This window comes from Delphinapterus leucas, chromosome 7, assembly GCF_059928025.1.
Source record: "Delphinapterus leucas isolate spDelLeu-1000000601 "Yukka" chromosome 7, BTC_Dleu_Yukka2, whole genome shotgun sequence".
Taxonomy (NCBI): Eukaryota; Metazoa; Chordata; class Mammalia; order Artiodactyla; family Monodontidae; genus Delphinapterus; species Delphinapterus leucas.
The window spans coordinates 71,400,614-71,423,764 of NC_143135.1; the positions used below are offsets into that span (position 1 = coordinate 71,400,614).

General features: G+C 37.1%; 1 protein-coding gene across 16 annotated transcripts in view; it reads right to left on the bottom strand.

Moving 5' to 3' along the window:
- Nucleotides 1-23,151, bottom strand: part of MTMR2 (myotubularin related protein 2) — a 137,767-nt gene that overhangs the window by 101,183 nt on the left and 13,433 nt on the right. For 4 of the 16 annotated variants that reach the window (XM_089915434.1, XM_089915433.1, XM_089915438.1 and 1 more), the window contains one exon: nucleotides 19,814-19,884. The exons of 5 other annotated variants lie outside the window; for them this stretch is intronic. Coding sequence is in view for 6 of the 11 variants with exons in the window: in XM_089915429.1 (XP_089771555.1) it covers nucleotides 1,389-1,633 (245 nt within the window). In the remaining 5 variants the exon portion in view is untranslated. 7 more of the 16 variants (XM_089915431.1, XM_089915426.1, XM_089915425.1 and 4 more) reach the window with 4 other exon arrangements.

The following is a 23,151-nucleotide window of genomic DNA, read 5'->3' on the forward strand; positions in this document are numbered from 1 at the left end:
CACCTGTATTCATTATGATGAAAGTGCGTATACTGGTACCCAATTGCCTCCAAATCAAACTAAATCTCGTAATAGCTTTCAGAGTGCCAAGGCTCTCCACCATACCTACTTCTAGCTCCAGTTTACATTTCACTCCAGCCAGACAAACCTGTTCCTTGTCCCTGGTCATGAGAATCAGACTCTTCTCTGTTTCCGCTCCAAATAGCTTTTAATTTAGTCTCCAAACTGTCTTCTCTTCTGACCAACTCTGGGTTTTAACCACCTCAAACTTATCTTGAAGGTGCATTTTCCACAAGAAACCAGTCCTAAGTTATTCTTACTGATTCCTTTCAATAAAGTCTAGTCATTCCAACACCTTTGCATTTGTACTCAGTTATGTTTACATTGATGTACTATGTTTACACTGATTCATTTTTGTCTATATTGATTCACTGTATAATGCACATATACCTTTAAAAAATTTTTAACAATTACCAAACCCTGACTATATACAAAATACTAGATTACAGAACAGCCTCTGCCCTTGAGATTTCAGCCCGATAAGAGACATTATACCACATAAGCATGTCAATAATACCATGAGAGGTACAAACAAGGGCCAGGAGAAAAAAAACTCAAAGGAAATGGTAATAATTTGAGGATTAGAGAAAAGAAGAAATACATTAAGTTGAACCATTTGAAATTGCTGTTTTGTAGGTAAAATGGTCAAATATCAACTATTCCACATGGCTCGATGTGTTCAAATGAAGGAGAAAGAAATTCAGCTGGGCCTTTAAGGAAGGACTGCAAGGCACAGATCAAGGCTTTGCAAACCACAAGCACCCCCTCCCACACACACCCCCAACACACACACACACACACACACACACACACACACAGAAATTTTTAAAACGAGTTTTGGAAAGTATAGGGCGTATTTTGTGAATAATAAGTCACTGACTCAAACAAAATAGATAAAAGGCCTGGTACCAGAACAGTGAGAATCCTAAATGCCAGGGTTAATTAAAAACCTTGCTAGGAAAAGGCAAGGGGTTCACAATGAGAAACCACTCCACACCCTCTAGGGTGGCTAAAATCAAAAAGACAATAACAAGCGTTAGCAAAACTGTGGAACCCTCATACATTGCTGATGGGAATGTTAGATGGTATAGCCACTTTGGAAATCAGTCTTGCAGTTCCTTAAAAGGTAAAATGGAGTTACCAAATGACATAGCAATTCCACTCCTAAACATATATCCAGGACAAATGAAAACATGCCTACTTAAAAAACTATACAAATGTAAACGGATGTTCACAGCAGCATTATTCATAATAGCCAAAAAGTTAAAATGCACCATGCCATCCCCCTGCTTGAAATCCTTCCATGGCTCCCCACTGCTCTTACTTACCTTAGCCTCAAGTAGCTACATGATCTGCCCCTGCCTCCTTCTCCAGCCTCCTCTTGTACATCTCTCTCTCTCTCCTTGCTCTTCTGTCCAGCCACAGCGGCCTTCTTTGAGATCCTTAAATAAGCTGGAACCTGTGCAGGGAGCCTAGTTCTGCAAAACTCCCTGACTAGTTCCTCTAAGACTACAAACTTTAAGAAGGAAGAACTGTCAATTTTGCTCACCATTCTATTCCTAAGACCTAGCATGGTACCTGGTATAGAACAGGCACTCAAGAAACACTGCTCAAACTAATTAATGAGTGAAAAAATGAGAATGATCAAAAGATTGAATTATTCTAATCAAATTCATCAGAGGCCATGACTAGAACATAAGACAAGATGAAAAAGAAATGTGGCGAAGTGGGGCTGGAGGGGGCAGAACAAGGCAGGGGAAGATAAACAGAAAGTTTCATTTTCCTTCTGGAGTTCCTGTGCATATGTTACTTTATATACCATATATAGTATTCCATTTCCATTGAAAAATTTCTTAGGACATTGGAGCAAATATTTTGTTAAGGAGGCTATGTCTTAAGTGAATGACAAATAATCCTTAAACAACTGGTGGGAATTGGTTTTTGACTGTTATTTCTACTGGAATGATTAAAGAAAAAGTTGGGAATTAAGAAACAAGGATACTTAACAGCAGTATCCATGGCCAAGTGACTTAATCCCCACTCCCCATTACAGTTTCATTATCTGTGAAAAGTACCGATTAGACTATTTTAATGGTTAGCTTTTTGATGGTCAGATACCTCTTTGAAAAATCTCATGAAAGCTATTCCCAGAATTGTTTACAATGTCAGGGACTTTAAGGTTAAGAACCGTGGCCTAGATAATTCCTTTTAGTTCTAACATAGTCCAGAGCTTCAGAAATGAGTATTCTGCCTTTTGAAATATTCACACAATATCTAGATAAATACTGAAAAATTAAACTGATTCTCCAAAAGGTGTATGTCTATGTAAGTGTATATATACGTATGTTTTTTCTAATTAGGTAATCACAGTCTTGAATATGAAGTTAAGACTCATAAACTAAATAGAAATATTCCAATATTGTATTTCATACAACAGAGTCAAAAGGAAACTAAATCCAATAGCTATACTTATTTCAGGAACTCTGGGCTATCACTGTGTAAATTCAACGCCCCTGATTATAGATAAATAGAAACGATACCCTATCAAGAAATATAAGCCACAATTTCTTTAAATATTTTCATTGTTTTTATATTAAGTGATTTTATCAGAAGCTATATCTATCTTTTAAAATACGCTTGAAAAATATTCTAATTTAGCTAAGTAATGAATCTTTTTTCCTTTTTTTTTTTTTTTTTTAACAAACTACAGATGGGCCACAGGAGTCTCCCCCATAATGTCATTTCAAGTGCAATGGAAAGGCCTTCGCTATCTGCCTCCCTGGCCCTACCACACATTATCAACAGCTGCCACCATCAGGGTTTCTGAGCTAAATGATCTATTTCAAATGTCATACATTTCAAAACATACCTGTAATAATTAGGGGGAGATACCTCCTTAAAAATATACATATGGTTGGCTCAGTAACTCTTCTAAATAGATAATTTCATCAGAATGAACTGGAACACAAGAATATAAACTCAGTGACAGGAACATCACCCTTGCCAATGCCCAACACGGTTATGTTACAAGGCTTCTTATTCTGTGATTCGCATACTTAATCTAACCTTGTGGTCTCAGTACACTGGAACTCGTTATTAGCTTCAGTGGCCTGACTCACTGGACTGCTTCTCCTCTGCCAAGGTGAAAAACGAAAATGCATGACTTGGAGTAATCTTGGCACTTGCGTTTCTGACAGCACACTCATTTTTCTTTCAAACACCGCATGTGGTTTTCCTTCACAAGTCTCTTTCCAAATCTGCAGGCCATATTCCATTTCTTAAGAGTTTAGCTACCTTCTACATTACAGCAAATTGTCTATCCTCAATGGTTCCATTTTCTTAGTACCCACTCGTTCCCTAATTCCTTCCCATCTGGCTTCTGCCTCTATCAAGCCCCTAAAATGGCTCCTTCCTATAGTTACTAATGACCTGATTATTTTTTTAAAAAAGGTCTTTTCTCAGTTCTGATACTATAAATTCAGCTCTCTTCACTAGCATATTCTTTTGGTTATCCCATATCTCAGTTTAATTTCATCAATACTCTTGAGATTCTACTATATGCAAGACACTACTGTTCTAGGAACTACTAGAGATACAGAGATAAATAACATAGGGTTGCTGCCCCTAGTGAGATTTCACTCCAGTGTACTTAATACAAGTACAGAAAAATCACAACACAATACAGAATATGAGAAATGAATGAAATAAAGAACTTAGGGGCTTGGAAATTGGAATGCTCATATACAGCTTTAACTTAGGGGCTTGAAAAAGGTTTTAAGAAAGAGGTAGCATTTGAAGTTAGACTATAGAAGAGGTTCAACACTTTCTCAATAATTTCACTAAGTAAAAGAACAATATGAAAAAATGAAAAGAAAAAGAAAGTATTAGGAAATTCAGGGCATATTAAAGCTATTGTAAGAGGCAGACCACTTTGGTTGAAGTGTTGGATACTTATAAGGCTCAATCAGAGATATGCCAGAAAAGGTAAGTTTTGATTAGCCTGTACAAGTTCTAAAAAATAAGTTGGTATCTAGATATTTAGTTCTGAAAGCAGTGAGAAGCCACTGAAAGTTTCTGTGCTTTCGGAAGATCATTTTAACAATAGGTCAAAGAATGGATGACAACAGCAGGAAAATCTGTTCGAAAACTATTAGGAGACCTCCTCAAGCCAGAGGTACTAAGGACCTAAACTAGCAGAAAAATGAAATACGAGCGGATGCAAGGCACACTGGAGACAGAATCAATAGAACTTGGCAACTGACTTGATATGATGAGAATGGGAGAGCAAAGGGTCAAAATATGAACCCAAGTACTGCTGACTGAGAAACCAGTGTGCCAAATTACAGAGCAAGAGAAGTAGGTAGTTTGGGGAGCTAATGAGTTTCATCTTGGAATTTTTAAGACTGAGGTGGCATCAAGGCATCCACAGGGAAACATACGCACCCCAGGCAGCAGCAGGCCAAAGGATTTTATATTTTACCTGGTGGTGCATTTGTTCATCCATTCACTCAGGCAATTTTGATTTGCTCTTACACTGTGTTGGATGAGTGCACTGTGAAGATACATGCAATACGGCAACATTAGATGTGCTCCCAAATTAAATCTTCATGGGAGAGGCTGACTCCTATTCAACTATCTATGAAACTGACTGTGATAAATGCTATAAGAGTGGTTTAAAAAATACTCTAGAGTAGAGAGCAAAGGACTGAGTGTGACTGGGAAAGGTTGAAGCAGACCTGAAAAATGCGTCATTTTGTTATGGACAACGGCCCGTTAACAGGATTTGATGGTAGAGTGGAAAAGTAAAAACATTCCACACAGAGAACAGCAGAAGTAACTAGATTACTTGGGGAAACCTATGTGACTGGGCTTTGTGGATCATGGCAGGGGTGGAGGCAAGAAAGGCTGAGCTATGTTCTATGAAGAAACCATAGAAATTGTGGTTCTATGAAGGATACCACAATAAGAGTTCAGATTCTATTCTGTAGGCAATGGGAAGCCATCAAACATTTCTGAGCATAAGTGTTCCATAATCAGTTCTATGTGCAGAGAGAGATTCTGCTGGCATGATGGAGCACCAACTGGGGGAAAACCTCTAGAGGAAGTCAGATTAGTTAACAGGCTATTGAACGAAATCATTAATAGACATTTGGAACAGGCCACACAATGGCAAAGACACGAAATACAGAAAAAAGAGCAAATTTGAATGGGGTATGTGAAAACACGCAGTAGATTTTGATGTTGTTGAACTTGAAGCTCTTACAAAGTACCCAAGTGCTCATTAAGTGGAAGTACAAAACTTTTCCAGTTTTGAAATTCTTTGGAGAGGTTACAGTTAGGTGACAGCTAAATCCATGAAACTGAATCATGTAGCCCAGGGACAGGATGTATAAAGCAATAAGAGATTTGAGATTTAGTGAACAGAACTATAGTCATTTCCACAGAATACAGACTGGAGGTAGAAGTCTAGGAAAAAATGGTCAGAGAGATGAAAGAATCAAGAGAAAAAGTTTAGTGAAAGCCAAAAAGAGTGTTTTAAACTGGTGGTTCATAGTACATAATAATACAAAGAGGTCAAGGAAAATAAGAGAAAAATCCAATGGAATTATTAATAAGATATGTAAAATCAATTACTACATCAACAAGATCTATATGTTTTAGAAACAATAATCTAATAGGAATGAAAAACTGAGTTAATAAGGCATATTGTCTCTCTCTCAGTAAACTTAACTGTGTCCAAACCCACTCTTTCCCCCTATCTTAGATGATAACACATCCCTTCTCAGGTTCAAGGCAAGTCCCTCCTCCTGTGTTCTTCTTCCTGCCCCATCCAGTCATCTTCAGGGGAGGAGAGTGAGTGTGTGTGTGTGTGTCTCTGTGCGTGTGTGTGTGCATGCGTACACATGCACAGACTTCATACAACACTGGATATTCAGTAGAAACTCAACACTGATTTGCTGAATCTATGTCAGGTTCATTAATAACTCTACCCTCTACTGCTCTAATGATACTGCTTTCTGGATGTCATGTGACTTCAGGAAGTTTCTCTAGTTCTTGCCCTCCTTAACTTCTCTGCAATATCTGACACTACTGGCACTGCCTCCCTCTTGGGATTCTTTTCCTCTCTAAATTTCCGCTGTCATTAAAATTTACTGGCTTCCTCCAGGTTCTTTTCTTCCAGTTGCCCCCTAAATATAGATTCTCTTGAAAGTTCTGACCTTGGCTCTGTTCTCCGTCCTCAGTCTCTCTCTGAAACATCATGGATTCCCACAGCTTCAGTTATCACCTCCGTGCCAACGATTTTCAAACATCTTTAGTCTTCTCAGTCCCACATTTACAAATACTACTTGTATTATCTGGCCCCACCCTCTCTCTCTCCAGTCCTATTTCTCACTCTGATCCTGTCTGGCTACTGCCCACACCTTACAATGACACTAAGCTGCACAGTAAGTAACCACAGTTATACCAAATAACAGTTTTTAATTGTTCCTTTCAAATGCAAGTATAGGCACCAGTTAGCCAACTACTCTGATAGTTAGCCAGTTAATTAAAGAATATTATAACTTTCAAGGACCTCCAAGATTTTAGTGAAACTCCCCTCATTTACAGATAAAATACAGCCCAGAGAAGTGAAGTGAATGATTTGAAATACGATATCAAATAAGTAGCAGAGCCAGATACATCAGGTCCCATTTTGACTAACACACTGCTTCTGATATGGAGTACAGAACCAAAAGGACAAATACCCTCAGGGTGTTTACTATCTAACTAGAGACATGAAACAAATGCACACACGCACACACACACACACGCACACACACACACGTGCGCGCACACACACACGCGCGCGCACACACACACACACACCAATATTTCTATCGCATAAACTCACTGTATGAAGATGAAGTTGAGCTGAGAACAATCAAGGAATGCTCCCTGGAGAAGATAAAGCTGAACTGGATTTAGAAGTGGGTTAAGAATAAAACAACCAGAAAGCAGTTTCTTTGGGTTTCTTTCCCATAATTTTTTTTTAAGTTTTTGGACAATAAACACAAGGAACATAATCAATATGAGAAGACTGGATTGTTCATTAAATCTCCCATTTAGAATTCAGTATGAAAAGGATGTGGTAATAAGAACAAAAATAAAATATACATATATAATGAGGTAAAAAAAAGAATTCAGTATAAATCCAAGTGATATTGTAGAATCTTGAAAGTAAATGAAAGCTCCAATGACAATCTACTATTATCTCAGAATGTTACTGTTCCTTGACTCCTCATCTACTTTACTGTTTAAGGCTGCTTCATCTCCTTTTACTCCATTACTCAGCAGCCATGTGGCTGTGGGCAGGATGCTCTACCTCACTAAGTCTCAGTTTCTTTATGTGTAAAATGGAAATGATAAACTCTACCTCATATAATTGATCATTTATTCAGCTCCTTGTGTTCCAAATAAGACCACTCATTCCCCCCAGCCCCCAGCCCCCATCAGTAGGAGTTACGAAAGGACATCAGAAACCCAAGTGCTCTGGAAGAGTAAGACTGTGTGCCTCCATCTCTCCATAGCCTCCCCAACATCACTGGCAAGTGAAGAGTAGATCCCAGAACTGTGAGTGATCTCTACAGGACCTCACCCTTCCCTCCCCCTCAATACTCAGTCTCCCCTACATTCCATTATCCCATCTTAAAAACTGTAAGGACTAACTTCATTATACCCTTTATCTCTGTTTACAACAGTTACCACAAGAAGTCAGAACCACCAGACTAATTCCCTCCTCTCATCTCATCTTCCATTCACTCCCCCCCAGCTCCTGTGCTTCTGAATTTCAAGGTCAATCATCAGCAAAATATCCTCTACCTTGCTCTCCCTTAAATAGTCTCTTTACCTTTTACTCTAACTAAAGCCTAGTTTTCCCCCCGAGAACACTGCTCTCCCTACAGCCCTTTCAAACGGAAAAATAAACCCTCTTATTTTCTCACCAATATCTCTCTCCCACAACTGGGCCTGGAAATTAGGCCTTGTTCTCCATTGCCACTTTCAGACTATTCTTCCTCTCCATGTCTAAAACCCCCAATCATTCAATCTTATGTCATCAGGCTATACTACCTTCTATCCTTCTTTGCTGAGGTCAACGACCAGTCTCTAACTCATTCTCCCTCACTCCTTGAAGAATTAGCTTCAGGCTCACCCTCTTTCTAATATCAACACAACTGCCATAATTCTTATTGATTTCAATATCCATATAAATGAATATTCCAACACTCTGGCCTCTCAGTGCCTTACCTCCTCTCCACCAATGATCTTGTCCTCCACTCTACCTCAGAACCTAATGATTCTATTTCAAATGTCATAAAACACTGGCATTCCCAATTAACTGACCTCCATAATTTAAATTTCAAACATTCTACTAACTACCAGCTCATCTCTCTAGGACCCCAGCCAACATCTTTTAATTGTTCAATTCCACCAAGGCCTCCACTATTCCTACTGTCTTTCACTGTCTCTATTTCGTGACCTTATTTCTCTTTCCCCAACTTACTAAATTCTATAGCCTGTAATTACAATCATCTCTGGTCCTTGCCTGCTTCATGGTACTTACCTGGCAACACCCAAATGCTAGTTAAGCCAACCCTATGCCTACTCCAGATCTGTACCCATACAGTTGGATTAATGTAGAGAAATACATACAACCATATGGCCTGGACTCACTTTGAATACATGATCACTCACCTCAACCAAGCCCTTAATACTGCCCAGCAAACACACTACACTTCCCTAATCCATATGTTCTCCCATTCTTCCAGACAACTATTTCATATGGTCTTTTCTTTCCTCATCCTCTACCATCCTCTCCGTCTTGAATTTAGTAGGTGATCTAGATTCCCATTTCACTGAAAAATATAGAAGTAATCAAAACAGGTCTTTCACAGGCTCCCTCAACTACAACCTCTTTGCATCAGTGCATACGTACTCTGCCTTCCTTTCTCTTACTGTAGGGAAAGCATCCATACTTCCATCTAAAGCCAGCTCCTCCACTGAACTATCTCCCCTCATCTTCACAAGAAAATCTCTCCAGCAATTCTTCCCTCTGGTTCCTGTATCATAAAAATTTTCCTCTCTTCTCAATCATTCCAGTCAGCGTAGAAACATGCTATTATTTCTCTTAAATTACCCTCCAGATACCACTTCGCTTCTCTGAGCTTCCTTACAGCAAAACTCCTTGAAACAGATGTCTACTCACTGCTTCCAATTCCTCACTTCTCATTCTCTCTGAACCCACTTCCAATGCGCCAACAAAAATGCTTTTGTCAGGCCATCAAGAACCTCCACTTTGCTAAACTCAATTGTCAATACTTAGTCCTCATCTATAAGCAGCATTTGACATAGCTGATCCTTCCTTCTTGAAATACTTTCTATCCTTGGCTTCCAAAACACTGGACTCTTATGGCTACATCACGAGCCTTTCTTCCTCTCAGGTCTCCTGTAGTGATTCCTTCTCACTTCTGAACCTCCTTACACTAGAGTACCCCTAAACTCTCAGTCCTTGAAACTTATCTTCTCTATGTACACCTCCCCTCCTTAATAATTTCATCTAGTCTCACAACTTTAACATCTCTAAATTGATGAACCCAAATGTATAGCATTATCCCACACTTTTCTCTTGAATTCCAGATTCCAATAACTTATTTATGTAACACCTCCAGGTGAACAACATGCCCCAAACCAAATTCCTGCTCTTCTTCCTGAAACCAGCTCTAACATCTTAGTAAATGTTAATTCTATCCTTCTGTACTTTCTTGAGCCAAAAAGTCTGGAGTCAACTTTGACTCTTTTCCTACACTACATGTTCAATCCATCAGGAAATCCTATTGGCTGAACCCTCAAAACATGTCTAGTATCCAATCATTTCTCTCTCCTCTTCGGCTACTACCATCATCTCCCTCCTGGATGATTCCAATTGCCTACAAACCAGTCTCCCTGCTTCTGCATCCTAGTCTGTTCTTAACATAGCAGCCACAGTGATCCTTCTGAAACATCTGACATAGTCACTCCTCGGCCAAAAACCTTCCACTACCTTCCCATCTCACTCAAAACAAAAGCCAAAGTCCTTAATACGGCCCAAAAGGCTTTCACATCTGCCCCCACCCTTACCTCCCTGACCTCATCTTCTACTATTCCCCCCTCTGCTCCTTTGCACTATAACAACACAGGAGCCCTTGCTGTTCCTCAAACACACCAGGCAAGCTCCCACTTCAAGTCCTTCATATCTTCCATTACCTGTATCTGTAACTCTCTTCTCCTAAATATTCCATTTCTTCCTTTACTTTCTTCAGCTTTTTTGCTCAGATGTTGCCTACTTAGTGAGACCTTCCCTGGCCATTCTATTTAAAATTGCAAACAACTCCAACCACACCCACTCATTCTCTATTTATCCTCCCTGCTTTATTTTTCCCAAAACACTCATTGCTATCTGACATACTTTTTGTTCTACTTATTTATTTTCTGTTTCCTCCATTTAGTTAATACTTGCTGAGTACTTACTTACCACATGCCAGAAACAGTTCACATACTGATAAAGATTAAATAAAATAATGCATGCAAAGAGCTTAGCACATTACTTGACAGAAACACCTTAACAATGTAAAATACTATTTTTATCTAATGGAGGCTGGAATGGGATGCTGCCTACTGCCATCAGAGAACACCAGTTTAACAGAATGAGGTTAAACACAGGGTTGGAGAATTAAAACAAATGAAACTCTAACAATTTTATCCTTAAAGAAGCAAGGAGCTAAATTATCCATAATCAGATAGTCTCTGCCAGAGAAAATGTAATACAATTTATTTAAAACATGACAAGAAAGCAAAAATAACTTCTGGAAAAGGAAATTTCATATTTCCCCTCTAGCAACCAGTTCCAATTATTAAATCATTGCTGGAAACATAAGATCCTTTCTGCTTTCAACACAAATGCCGTGTACTATGTCATTTCATGACCAAAAAGGGAAGTCTACCATTAAGCGTTTAATAATGGATTATTATAAGTAACCATACTGCAAAGCACCTTCACAGTATGAAGCATGGGACACTTTGGAGGATGCTAACACACAAACTATTCTCTCACCCCAACTAGGACATGTAAGCTTAAGCTACAAGAAGAGAAAGGAAAATTAGGTCTCGTAAACCATGGAAAGTCATTTAGCCTCTCAGAGCCTCAATTTCATACTGCAAAGTAGGGATAAAAATACTGATACTTGTTCTTATCTCACTGGATAGTTCTAAAATGATGTGAAAATGCTATCTAAGCATTAAGATTCTTTTATATATAAACACCACTACTAAGGGGGATGGGGAGGGACCAGCATCCAACAACTGATAATGTACTAAAATATGGAAAATGAAGTTACTGTTAAAATGTTTAAGATATACATGGGGGTATCTAAGAAACAAGGCATCTTCTCAGGAAGACTTTCCACATTAACACCATTCCTCCTGGATGACTCCTTGGATATATACCCTCCTCATCACATTCATCTTTGAGTCACAGCTATTTCTTACGGTTCTTTGCTAATGTTTTCAAGCAAGCTTACGTTTTCTAGTTAGGTAAAACGTGCAAAATAAATGCTTATGTACCAAGAAAACTTCCAAATAAAAATCAGAGCTCCTCAGAGATTAGCATTTAGGACATATCCATTATATTTAAAATGGTAAGCCAGACCTATTTACACTAAAATAATTTAAAGGAATAACTGATTTATAGGAAAAGACATTAAATAAATGTCTATTTATATTTGAGATGATCAAATCTATCATGACAAACAGTAAAAGACTCGTGGAAAAGTCACCAGATGTCCAAAAAAAAAAAAAAATCACATCATCTTATTTTTGACAAAAGCCAAATTGGATAGAATTTGGGCACACAAATGAAAAGATGACATAGAGAGTCACAGGTTCATGGTCCAAATACTTTTTTTTTAATGACCATTAGTTTCATAACAGTTTCACAGAGTGATTTCAAAGAGTCAAGATGAAAAGAATTGTGGTGTTACTATTCAAATTAAACTATAACCGTTCCATAGTATCTGCTTTAATCATGAAATGTCACCTGCCCTCAATGACAAAAAGGATTTTTCCAAATGTATGCTTAAATGAGAAATACAACTATGGTTCCAAACTAAGCAATCATTCTCCACTATCCATATTCCATTTAATTGACAGGCTACCAAAAGGGTCATTTCCTGTACCCAATACCTCTTTTCTTTGATGAGAGTGATCTCCAAAATGGAGCAGAAGTGTTGAGGAAGTGAGGGGCTTTGTGAATGATGACATTCAAGTCATAAGGAAGACCTGAGGGGTGGAGCTGCTATACAAGATGGTCTCAAAGTTCAAATCTAAGGTTCTATGATTCAGAGCATAAAAATCCTAGAGATAAAGTTCTAGGATTACAAATGAAGAGTTATGGTTCTAACTATTGGAAATATTTGCTAAACTGGATTTTACCATTTTTAATATCCCTTTCAGCTCTTGATAGTCATAATGCCCCCAACTCTCCCCTCTTATACACACACATGCATACATACATAGAAATAAACTATTGTCCCATATGAAAATGTGATTCAAAGACTTCTCCGTCAACATTATTTCTTACGTATACTGCATAAACTTTCCCTATGAAAAGGCCGTCACACAGCAGCAACATCGTGAAATTTTATTCATTTTCAATTAGTGTGGGCACTTTTCTGCCCAAACCTTTTATCAGAATTGTTATTAAGAAATAGTATCAAATTATAATCATTCTGTTCCTATAAGTTCTTTAATGGAGGTACAAAAAAACACTGACAAGGTTCTAATACCTAAGCCATAAATAAATACAACATTCCCTGGCCCTGGCTAACCTGCAGGTTATTAATAAGGTTCAGAATAATGGAAAGGTAAGTGTACTTCGGAACAAAAACAATCATAATACCTCAAGGGTAGGCCAAACAATTTCTGCCCTCGAGCAGTAATGTCTGTACTTAGAAAAGTGTGCTATGTCAAAAAAAAAAAGTATAAATAAAACACATTTTAGAAATTAATAAAGTTGCTATAGAGAGAATATTTTCTCAAAAGCTACAAAACTGATAAAAATATAACCAGCACTGTGGAATACTCTTGTTACTAATACTAATTATTCTTTATACTTATTCATATGTAGACTGCTTTTCTCAGGAGGCTCAAAATATCTCAGAATAAAACTGCATGATATTCTAAATTCTGATCCATTGTATAATCCTTTGGAAGACCAGTTAAAGATTATATGAACATGCGAACAATTTACATTCTCAGATGTGCTTATCCAAATTTGCAGAGCCATGGCCATTGTAAATGGGAAACCATTCTCAGTAGAACTCCCCTCTTTAACCCACTTCTTATTCTACCCTAAACTATATTATTCTCTTTATTCCTAATTTAAAGGAATCAAGTCAATATTATTTAAATGTTAACTTCTGGCTCCACAAAGTAACCAAATGAACATACACACATACCTATGAAAGAACTGAACTTAGCTTTATAGTGACTAAGAGAGGCATAATACAGGACAGCACTAGTCATACTATTTTTCAATAGTCCTGCCACTATCTCAGCCAGAGTGATGCAGTTTTCTTTCCACCACAAGATCAAAACAGAAATCCCATCATCTGACTCTTAGTCTTTCCCACACATTTACTGATCTGTTGTTATTGCAACAGAATATCTTTTTCCCTTGCTACACTATTCCTAAGAGCAATGTTCCACCCTTTTGGTCTCAAAAGTTCTACTGTTTCAAAGTGTAGCATTCAGGCGAACAGAGTTATACAAACTAATCATTGGTAGGAAGATAGAAATTACTCTTTATATGCTTTTCAAAATATATAGTATTAAATAAGGTACTCTCCACTTTTCAATTTTTTTGTTTGTTTCAGTTAGATTTTTTTTTAAGTTATACTTATTCCTGAGAATTAATCAGGCTAAAAACGTGCTAATTATGACAATTATGTCTAAACAAATGAATTTTTGTACCTACCACAAAAGTATTTCTTGCCTCAATACTAGTGAACTTACAAGCATCCCTGGTAATGCTGCAAAGGCAGAAAAATCTGTCTCCAGATAGCAGGGGTCACTTATCAATTCCAAATGTTCCCATGCCTCAAAGTACCCCTCAGCTTCCTTCAAGGATGGAGACTAAGAATCTCTACCTCCACTAAAGGCCTCTTAGCCATCTTCCCTCTGGCTCTTCACACTCTTCCCCTCCATTTGCGGGGCAGGAACTTCCTAAGTCTCCTATTTCATACCCTCCCCTCTCATAGACATTTACTGACATCACCAATGTATCATGTACTGGGGACAGTGTTGAAAACAGATTCATTTTCTTCAAGGGACTTATGGTCTAAGGAAGATGCTGGATATCTAAGTATCTCATAATAGTAAAATGTGGGACTGAAAGAATATAAAGGACGCAATGGAAACACAGAAGAGAACACAAAGCATAGAGCACAGATGCAGAAGTGCTCAGTAGCTGAAAATATGAGCTGCAGGGTCACAAGGACTTGGTTTCCCGCTTAGCAAATAATTCAAGCAAGTTACTTAACCTAATTTCTTTCTTTATAAAATAAGGTAATGATATCTTATTAAGACCATAGTAAGGATAAAAAACATGACCTGTAGAAAGCAATTCGTACTAAATACTTAACTGGTAGAAAGTGTTCAACGAATAGCATCGTGGAAATACAAGAGTACCCTTGTCAGAAAGGAAAACAGTATGAAATCAGAAATAAGGGTCTCCTTTTAAAAAGGAACCCACTAATTAAATTAAAATGAAGCAGAGCCCTTGGCCCTAAAAGTACTTTTCACTCAGATGTACGCTGTAAAATGTCTTCATTTGACTAAGATAACTAAACGTATAAACTTTTAAACGTAAAAACAAAGTTTTAGTTAACGGACGAATCACTGAATACTAAGCACAAATATCAAGGGGAAAATTTTTTAATACATATAAATATGTACATATTATACACACACACACCCTCACACACACACACACACCCTCACACACATGCATACGTGCATCCTGTGTAACTTCTGATAGATTCAAGCAGAAGACTGGCCCAAAGCTTCAATCACAAAACCAATTCCATCACCAGTATTTTTCAATGTAACTGTTAGCAAAGCACTGACCCTCGTTGACTCTGCTGGTTTGCTGGACTGTTAATGGAATTAACATTACTTTATTGTCAATCGCACCAACACTGGTGGTATTTCACAATAAAATTCAAGCACTAAATGATGCCAAAAATATAGTTATACTCCTCTTAGTTCTCCTGATGTAACATTTCAAAATCCCATAAAAACATTTCTAGCAAAAGTGAAAAAGTGTGTCTGAAAATTAGGGATGCAGATAAACATACCAACATTTTACACTCTTAATTCAAAACAACCTAGAAACAAGTCACCTATCTTTCCATATATCCTAGTAAACAAATGCCTCCCGAGGATTTAATTTCTTTTATTTCCAGTCATTACTGACTATAATCACTACAATAAGATTTAAATCACTTGCCTTATTTAAACTGCTTCACTCCTACTGCTAATTCAATTCTTCTTCAGTATTCCATGGAAAGAAAAGGTTCTTTTCAAAAAAGTATTCTCCTGTAAGTAATGTCCTGAACACATACATAGCATGTTTGCCCAAGAACATTAAAGAATGTATTCTACGTTCTGACTGTGAACGAGCTTTTCTAGAAATGCAAATTTTGCTGTCAATACTTACACAATGGACTATAGTGCATAAGCACTGTTCATGTTCTTATTAGTCATTCTTTTGGAAATTTTATTGAAAAAAAAAAAGGGCCTGCAGTGTGTATAAAGCACTTAGGATACAAAAGACGTATTGTCAGAATATTTGCAGGATCTCCAAAATAGAAAAACAACTCCCCCAACAAATTAATTACAGCTTATAGTAATTATTTTTTTAAATGCTACACCAGAAACCTGAATTTCTTAACTTAACCAATCTATAGTATAAAAGAGATGACATAAGTGATCTTACCATCATGGCATCTGATTGACTGATGAGAGCCTACATTTTGTATTCTTCTGAGAAACAAAGGAGATCTGAGCTCTGAGACAGCTGGTGCAGTGCATGTTGGCACTTAGTCTGGAAAATCCCTAGGTTCTGAGGTACACATGACCTTGGATACAGTTTAATTTGTATTATTTTATTTTCAGGTCTATCAACTACATTTCCCTAACTAAAAGTTAGGGCATATTACTTGGTAATGCAACAGAAAGTGTGAAAAACCAGGTTGTATAGAAATGGTTTACATACATGTTTTTCTTCTGCAGAGTATTATTTCTTCAAAGATCTTATCTGGAAATATAAATAAATTGGTAAAAGCCAAAGTATTCTAGCCAAAATGAGTGTGTCCACGGGGAATGGGATGAGAATTGGACAGGAAGAGGGACTTTCAGTCCCAGCACCAATCCCAACACCCTCAGCAACTCCTTAAAAGAGTTTCTCAGAACCCCTTCAAAAATCCTGATTCAAACTCTGATGTGAGCTGAAATTAAAACTCACATGGATTCATAAGTAGCCTAGAGAGGAAAAGTTAGCAATTTAGCTGGGAAAAATGTGGCACTAAACTGAAAGTTGAAAGAATAGAGCTCAAAGCACACTACATTGAAATTGCATTTCCTTTTAGAAATGAACACTTCCATCCAAATTGAAGTATAAGGGCAGAAACGCTAAAAAGAGGAGAGTTGACCTATTCTGTAAATGCTTGCTCAACACTTTTAACTGGACAAACAATAGAAAACACACGGGGAATTCATGCTTTGATAAATGACCCTGCATGTAATTTTCTCATTCCATCATGCAAATCTGAATTCATTATTAAAACCATGAAGTCACATATCCATTCTTTAGGCTATCTAGACAGACATTTTGTTTTCCCAAGACAGAGAAAAACAAATTATTACTATTAATTGGTCACGACCCCATCATCATAATGAGATATTACTTTTCTGCACAAACTTCAGTCATATAAGTGAATAGGTGTTTTATTTTGTTTTGTCCTGCACTCACTAAAACATTTTGTAGGAAAATAAGAGCATTCAACGTCTCTTCCTCTTCCTAGCCTGGAATGGTTAAATTAAAAATCTAATGTATTGGCATCATTCTGTGATTTATCCCTTCTTAATTTTGAATACTATTCTCTATTTACCAGATTAAGCTGGTTGTTTTTTCTTGCTTGTTTTTGCCTTTTTTTCCTCTATCTGTATAAAAAGGATGAGGAAAACATCTCTCTTTTAAAGTACTTTTAGAATAATAATACTTAACGTTGGTATAGCCCTTTACAAATGTCAAAGAGCTCTCATACATATTTATCTTCCATACATATTACCAACTCTGGGGTTAGATTGCCTGGTACTAAATTCTGGTTCTACCACCCTGTTGTGACCTCAAGGAAGTTACTTAACCTCTCTGTGCCTCAGATTCCTCATCTATAAAGTGGGGATAATGATAATTCTTATACCTCACGGGACTGTTATGAAAATGAAATGAATATATGTAAAATAGTTAAAACAGTGCCTACTACATGGTACACAGGCATTAACTATTCTTTTAAATTACTGTCATCAGCATAAGTCACCACATTTAGGTCTCACAACGATTCTGTAAAAATAGGACAGCAAGTATCATTTTACCCTTTTTCCAGATAAAGGAATCAGGCTCCGAGAAATCAAGGGACTCATCCAGGGTCATAGTTAAGAAGTAGAATCCAAACTAAAAACCACAGGCCTAAGAAAGTATCAAGGAATACAATGAAGGAATTATACTGCGTGATAAGACTCCTTTTTAGAACCACCATATTTACAATTTTAAGTCTGTGGTTACAAAAAGAGCAAACAAAAATATTTCATGGGAAGAAAATTTTAAATTACAAAAATACAGCTTATTAGAAATGAATATGTGATCTTAAAATGTCTTTTTAAAAATCTTACAGTTAAAACATGTCCCAAAATTTCCGGAAAATTGAGTAATAGCATTTTATAGTTAAACTCAGTCATTAATTTGAGAATTACAGAATATTTCAAAGAAAATTGGATAACGACATTTACTAATGTAAGGTTACAATTCAGTAACTATAATATACCATACACAATACAATATAAAACACATACAACACTAAAATTAATTCAAATACATATAGTTCAGAAAATACTTTAGAATAATTTAGTCCCTCAGAGATATTGTGAATATCAACTACAACAATGGAGTATCATAAATATAAATGACTTCAATTATTTAAGGTCTCTGGCATGGTATACAAAGTATCAGCTTCTGTACAAAGCAAATAAAACCACTCCTAATAATAGCTTATAGAATACAAAGGAAAAAAAACAAAGTTTTAACAGTAACCTGTTCATACTATTTATCAAGCACCTACTATTTGCAAAGCACTATGCTAGCTACCCATCATTCAAAAAGGAAATCAGATCCTTCCTTTTCAGAAGCATAAAATTTAAATACCAAGTAGGGATAGTGCCATGGGGGGATAAAAGGTTTTTTTCCTCTTCCTGGACTACCAGGGGTTCCCCCCAACCCCAGTGATTTCAAAATCAGAACCAGTCATATATCTGACTAAAGATGAAGAAACAAACAGTTGATGTTCTTCAGTTATTTTTTTAGTTACTTTTTTCAGGAACAGTGATGAACTGCCTATGATTTTATAAATATACGCTGTCTGGCCTAATAAAACCCACAACGTGACTTGAAGTCTAGGAGTCAGCAGATCACTTCTGACACTAAATATCTCCATGACTTTGGAGAAAACACCACCAACCATTCCTGGCCTTCTAACACTTATGGTGCCTTTGGGTAAAGTTATTAAACTTCTCTAGGTCGTTCCCTCAACTGCAAACTTATAGAGCTGTACTAGAATCCAAAAAGTAACTGGATCGGTGGGGTTCTCACTTTAAGTAAAGACTCCTGGGCCCACTCCCAGTGATTCAGAATGTCTGGCCTGGAACCCAGGAAGCTAAGTGTTCACCAAGCACCACAAGTGACTGAAATGTGCAGGCGGGCCTCAGCCACACTTGAGAAATTAACTACATGATCTCTAATGTACCAACTGTATAAAAAGATGACATAACAAGATGACATAACTTATTTCAGAAACAAGGTCTTAGGAATTCTGGATCTAGCTCAATGTTCAGGACATAATCTATGTTAAACAAATACTTACAGAGAGTAAGAAAGGAAGGAAGGGAGCTGGTAAAGACAGAAGGGAAGGCAGGGAGGAGGCTAGCTAGCTTACTGGTCATAGTTCTGCCAAGAAACATAAAGAATGATAGTAAAATTAAAACTGTGCAAATCATACATCAGCAGCTAGAAAGCGAAGACCTCAGTCGCTACACACGTACAATTTTAAATACAACATAACCCACTGTGAAAGTGCAAAGTACTAAGGAGAAAAAAGCAAAAAAACAGTACATGGAAGCCAAAAGAATCCTAATGGAAAATTACTGATGACTAAAACTTAGTGACTGTTTCCCCTAGGTAGAAGAGAACAGAATTTTAAGAACTAGGACTTGGAATTGGGACTAAAGTTTGAAGTTACTGGTTAGTCATATGCATAAATTGCATTTGGGGTAATATACGAATTGCAGAAATATTGTTGGCAATATTCCCTTCTGTCCATTTTTTATTTCCATTTTCCCATTCACTTACATTATAATTTTTGAGATGTTTTATCTTCACTTCTGATGATCTTCAAATGTCAATGGCTCTTAACACATTAACTGTAAACAAACACAAAGGAACTTAGGGGAATTCAGATATTTAAGGAACCCTACAGTAAAGTATTCTGTGAAGCCTACAGGGGAGGGAGGGTTGGGAAGAGGCATCATGTTTACTTGCTTTTTTATTTATCTGATGTTCAAAATGTAAAACTATTCTTCTGAATGAAAATGATACTATCCTCTTAATTATCAGGCAAAGAAAAAAAAAACATCCTATTTTCTGTCAGAAGGAAAAACATTCAAAGCTAGAGAAAATTCTCTCCAAAAATGGACATTCTGAATTCACTAATGTATTGTGTACCTTATCCTTCTCCTGCTCAGCAGTACAGCTGGTCAAGGAAGCTCATTTCCTCATCCAGACAACCCAACTGACCTGCCCTGGGACTGCCCTTAACTACCAAGTTTTGCCCTGGAGCTGGGGCACCAGATCGTCAGGTATGATGAGCTCATTACAGCACAGAGACTCTGAAGTTAAAAATGACTTGGGTTCAAATGTCAAACTGCTCTCCCTAATCTTCAGTTTTCTCATCTGTAAAATGGAAACAGTAATACTGTTTATTTTATACAGTTATGAGGATTATATGAGAAAATGCATATAAGGGATTTACCACTATGCCTAGCATATAGTAAGCACTCAATAAATGTTAAGTGCTATTATTTATATTATTATTATTGGGACTGTTGATATTAATACTATTAATTGTTTACTACAACAACTTTCTACCACTTGAAAAGCAAAGCTTATCTCAGATGTTCATATTTTTAGGTACTGCCTTTGGTTAAAATGGAAGAGTATTATCCAATACTAGTAACAGAGGACATTCATATCATATTAAAATTTTATTTTTGACATTTGCTGCATTGCCCGGCTCAACTCAAGAAAATTAAGGCTCATAATCACTAGCCCATCATCAGCCAAAGTTATTACACCTTTTGCTAATATACAACCTCCTAACAAAGTCCTAGGTGAACAACTATTCACTTGCTGTTTTCAGTAATAGCAATTCTGTTAAGGAGATGGATATATTTGTAACCCATGCCTATTAAACCCTATGAGCACAATGAATAATGCTGTATCAACCCAGAAGAGACTCTTCTACCCTCCTCTACTTATCCCCAAATGATTAAACTCCTCTGTTTGACATTACATGCTTAAAATATTAATATTTAAGTTAGATGACACAAAAATGCATAAAACACTGAGTTCTCTGAATTTTCAATCAAACCTTTAGGTTGAAGATGTAAAAATAAACACAAGATACTGGCAAAAGCATTCATAAATTAACATAACCCAAAATGGCCTGCTTTATTTCTCTTATGAAGACCAAAGATTTTGAACTGAAATGAGAGAAAATACCTAAGTATGACCTGATGCAATATTCTAGGGGGAGATACAGCACATGGATACATGGTTTGGAAATGAACGCCAAACTGCAGAGGAGTAATCAGTGTAGGCCATCATCCTCATACCACCACTACTTTACCAGGCAACTCCTTGAGCTCTTCAAATGAAATAACAGCTGATCATTTCTCATCTGATTTCTATTTGCCTTTCTCTTAATCACCTGGCAATTAAGTTGTCTATCCCCTTTATGGTCCTAGATTAAGATTATAAAAATCTGGCCCAAGATAATACAAACAAAAAAAAGTAAAAAGCTTAAAAACTCAAGAGTTTAGAGCATTCCAAGATACAGTTCTCTATTTCGGTCTGCTATGATATATCATCTCTTTCCAAGCATTTTCTATTATGGTCATTGCAGGCAAATATAAGAACGCCTTTGGCATAAATTAAGTGTTGTACACTCGAACTGAAAAATATTTTCCTTGCTTTAAGATGATTTATTTGTATACGTGGAAGAAGCTGCTGACTATCTCCAATACCTATTCTCTCCTATTCCTTAGAGATAGACCTCCAATGTCCAGCTCAGAATAAAGCCTCCCAGAAGAGACTACGTATCCTAGCCTCCGTTGTGGCTAGGTATGGCCATGGGACCATGATCTGGCCAACTGGATGTAAGCTTAAAGGCGGTATGTGACTTCAAAAAAAGTATCTTTTACATAGAGGAACATGCCTTTCTTCTTCCCTTCCTCCTTCCTTTCGACTAATGAAGATCCAATGGGTAAAGCATTGCAATAGCAATTTCAGTTTTTGAGCTAACACTGGAATGTAACATACACTAAGTCAGAAAGAGTCTGTCCTTGATACTTTATATCCACTATATCAGATCTGTATTAACCATCTCCGGGCTTTTACCGTGGGGGGAAAAAAAAACACAAAATTATCTGTTTTAAGCCACTGTTAGTTCGATTTTCTGTTATACTCTAAACCTAAATCCTAACTTTAAAAAAATAATAAACAGTTTTCCAAGTAAGTGTATTTAGGTTTTTTGAAGTGTATAGGTTGAAACATTTTAAAAGTTAATTTTTTTTTTTTTTTTTTAAATAAATTTATTTATTTATTTTTGGCTGCATTGGGTCTTGCCGCGCGCAGGCTTTCTCTAGTTGTGGTGCGCGGGCCTCTCACTGCGGTAGCCTCTCCCACTGCAGGGCTCTAGGCACGTGGGCCTCAGCAGTTGTGGCCCACGGGCTCAGTTGCTCCGCGGCACGTGGGATCCCCCCGGACCAGGGCTCGAACCCGTGTCCCCCGCGTTGGCAGGCGGATTCTTAACCACTGCGCCACCAGGGAAGCCCTAAAAGTTAATTTTTATTATATTGAAAACATAGCATTTGCCCTTATTTAATCTAGACTAAGAAGTACTTAAAGAGGTCAAGAGTTAATCACATTCAGTAAAGAGTCTTTGAAAGAAGGAAAGTTCATCAGCAATTACTGCATGGGTACTATGTACTTGGCCAGGAGAAGAACAGTGAAGCTTGCTCATTAGTGGTCTATAGCGATGACAACATTGGTACATATAGAGAAACACATTAAGAGGGATAAGCACAATCAGTTCTGTGTAATAAAGCTACAGGAAAGAGAATTGAGGTTATTATTTTCATTAAGAGGGCATCTTCTCTAGTCCCTTTAATTTTAAGAACCTTGTATCAATCTTTTCATTTTATATAGTTCCGCTTTTAACCTGACTTCCTGTGGAATGCAGGCTTATAAAATCACTCCCTATCCATATCACCTCTCAATAGTTTTAATCCTATCCACTGATTTAACTAAATTATAGAGTAGGCCAAGAGATGGCAAGTGCTTTACCTATTCAAAACTAACTTCCTTTAAAAAGAGAAAATATTCTATACTAATCTAGAGAATGGTCAAGT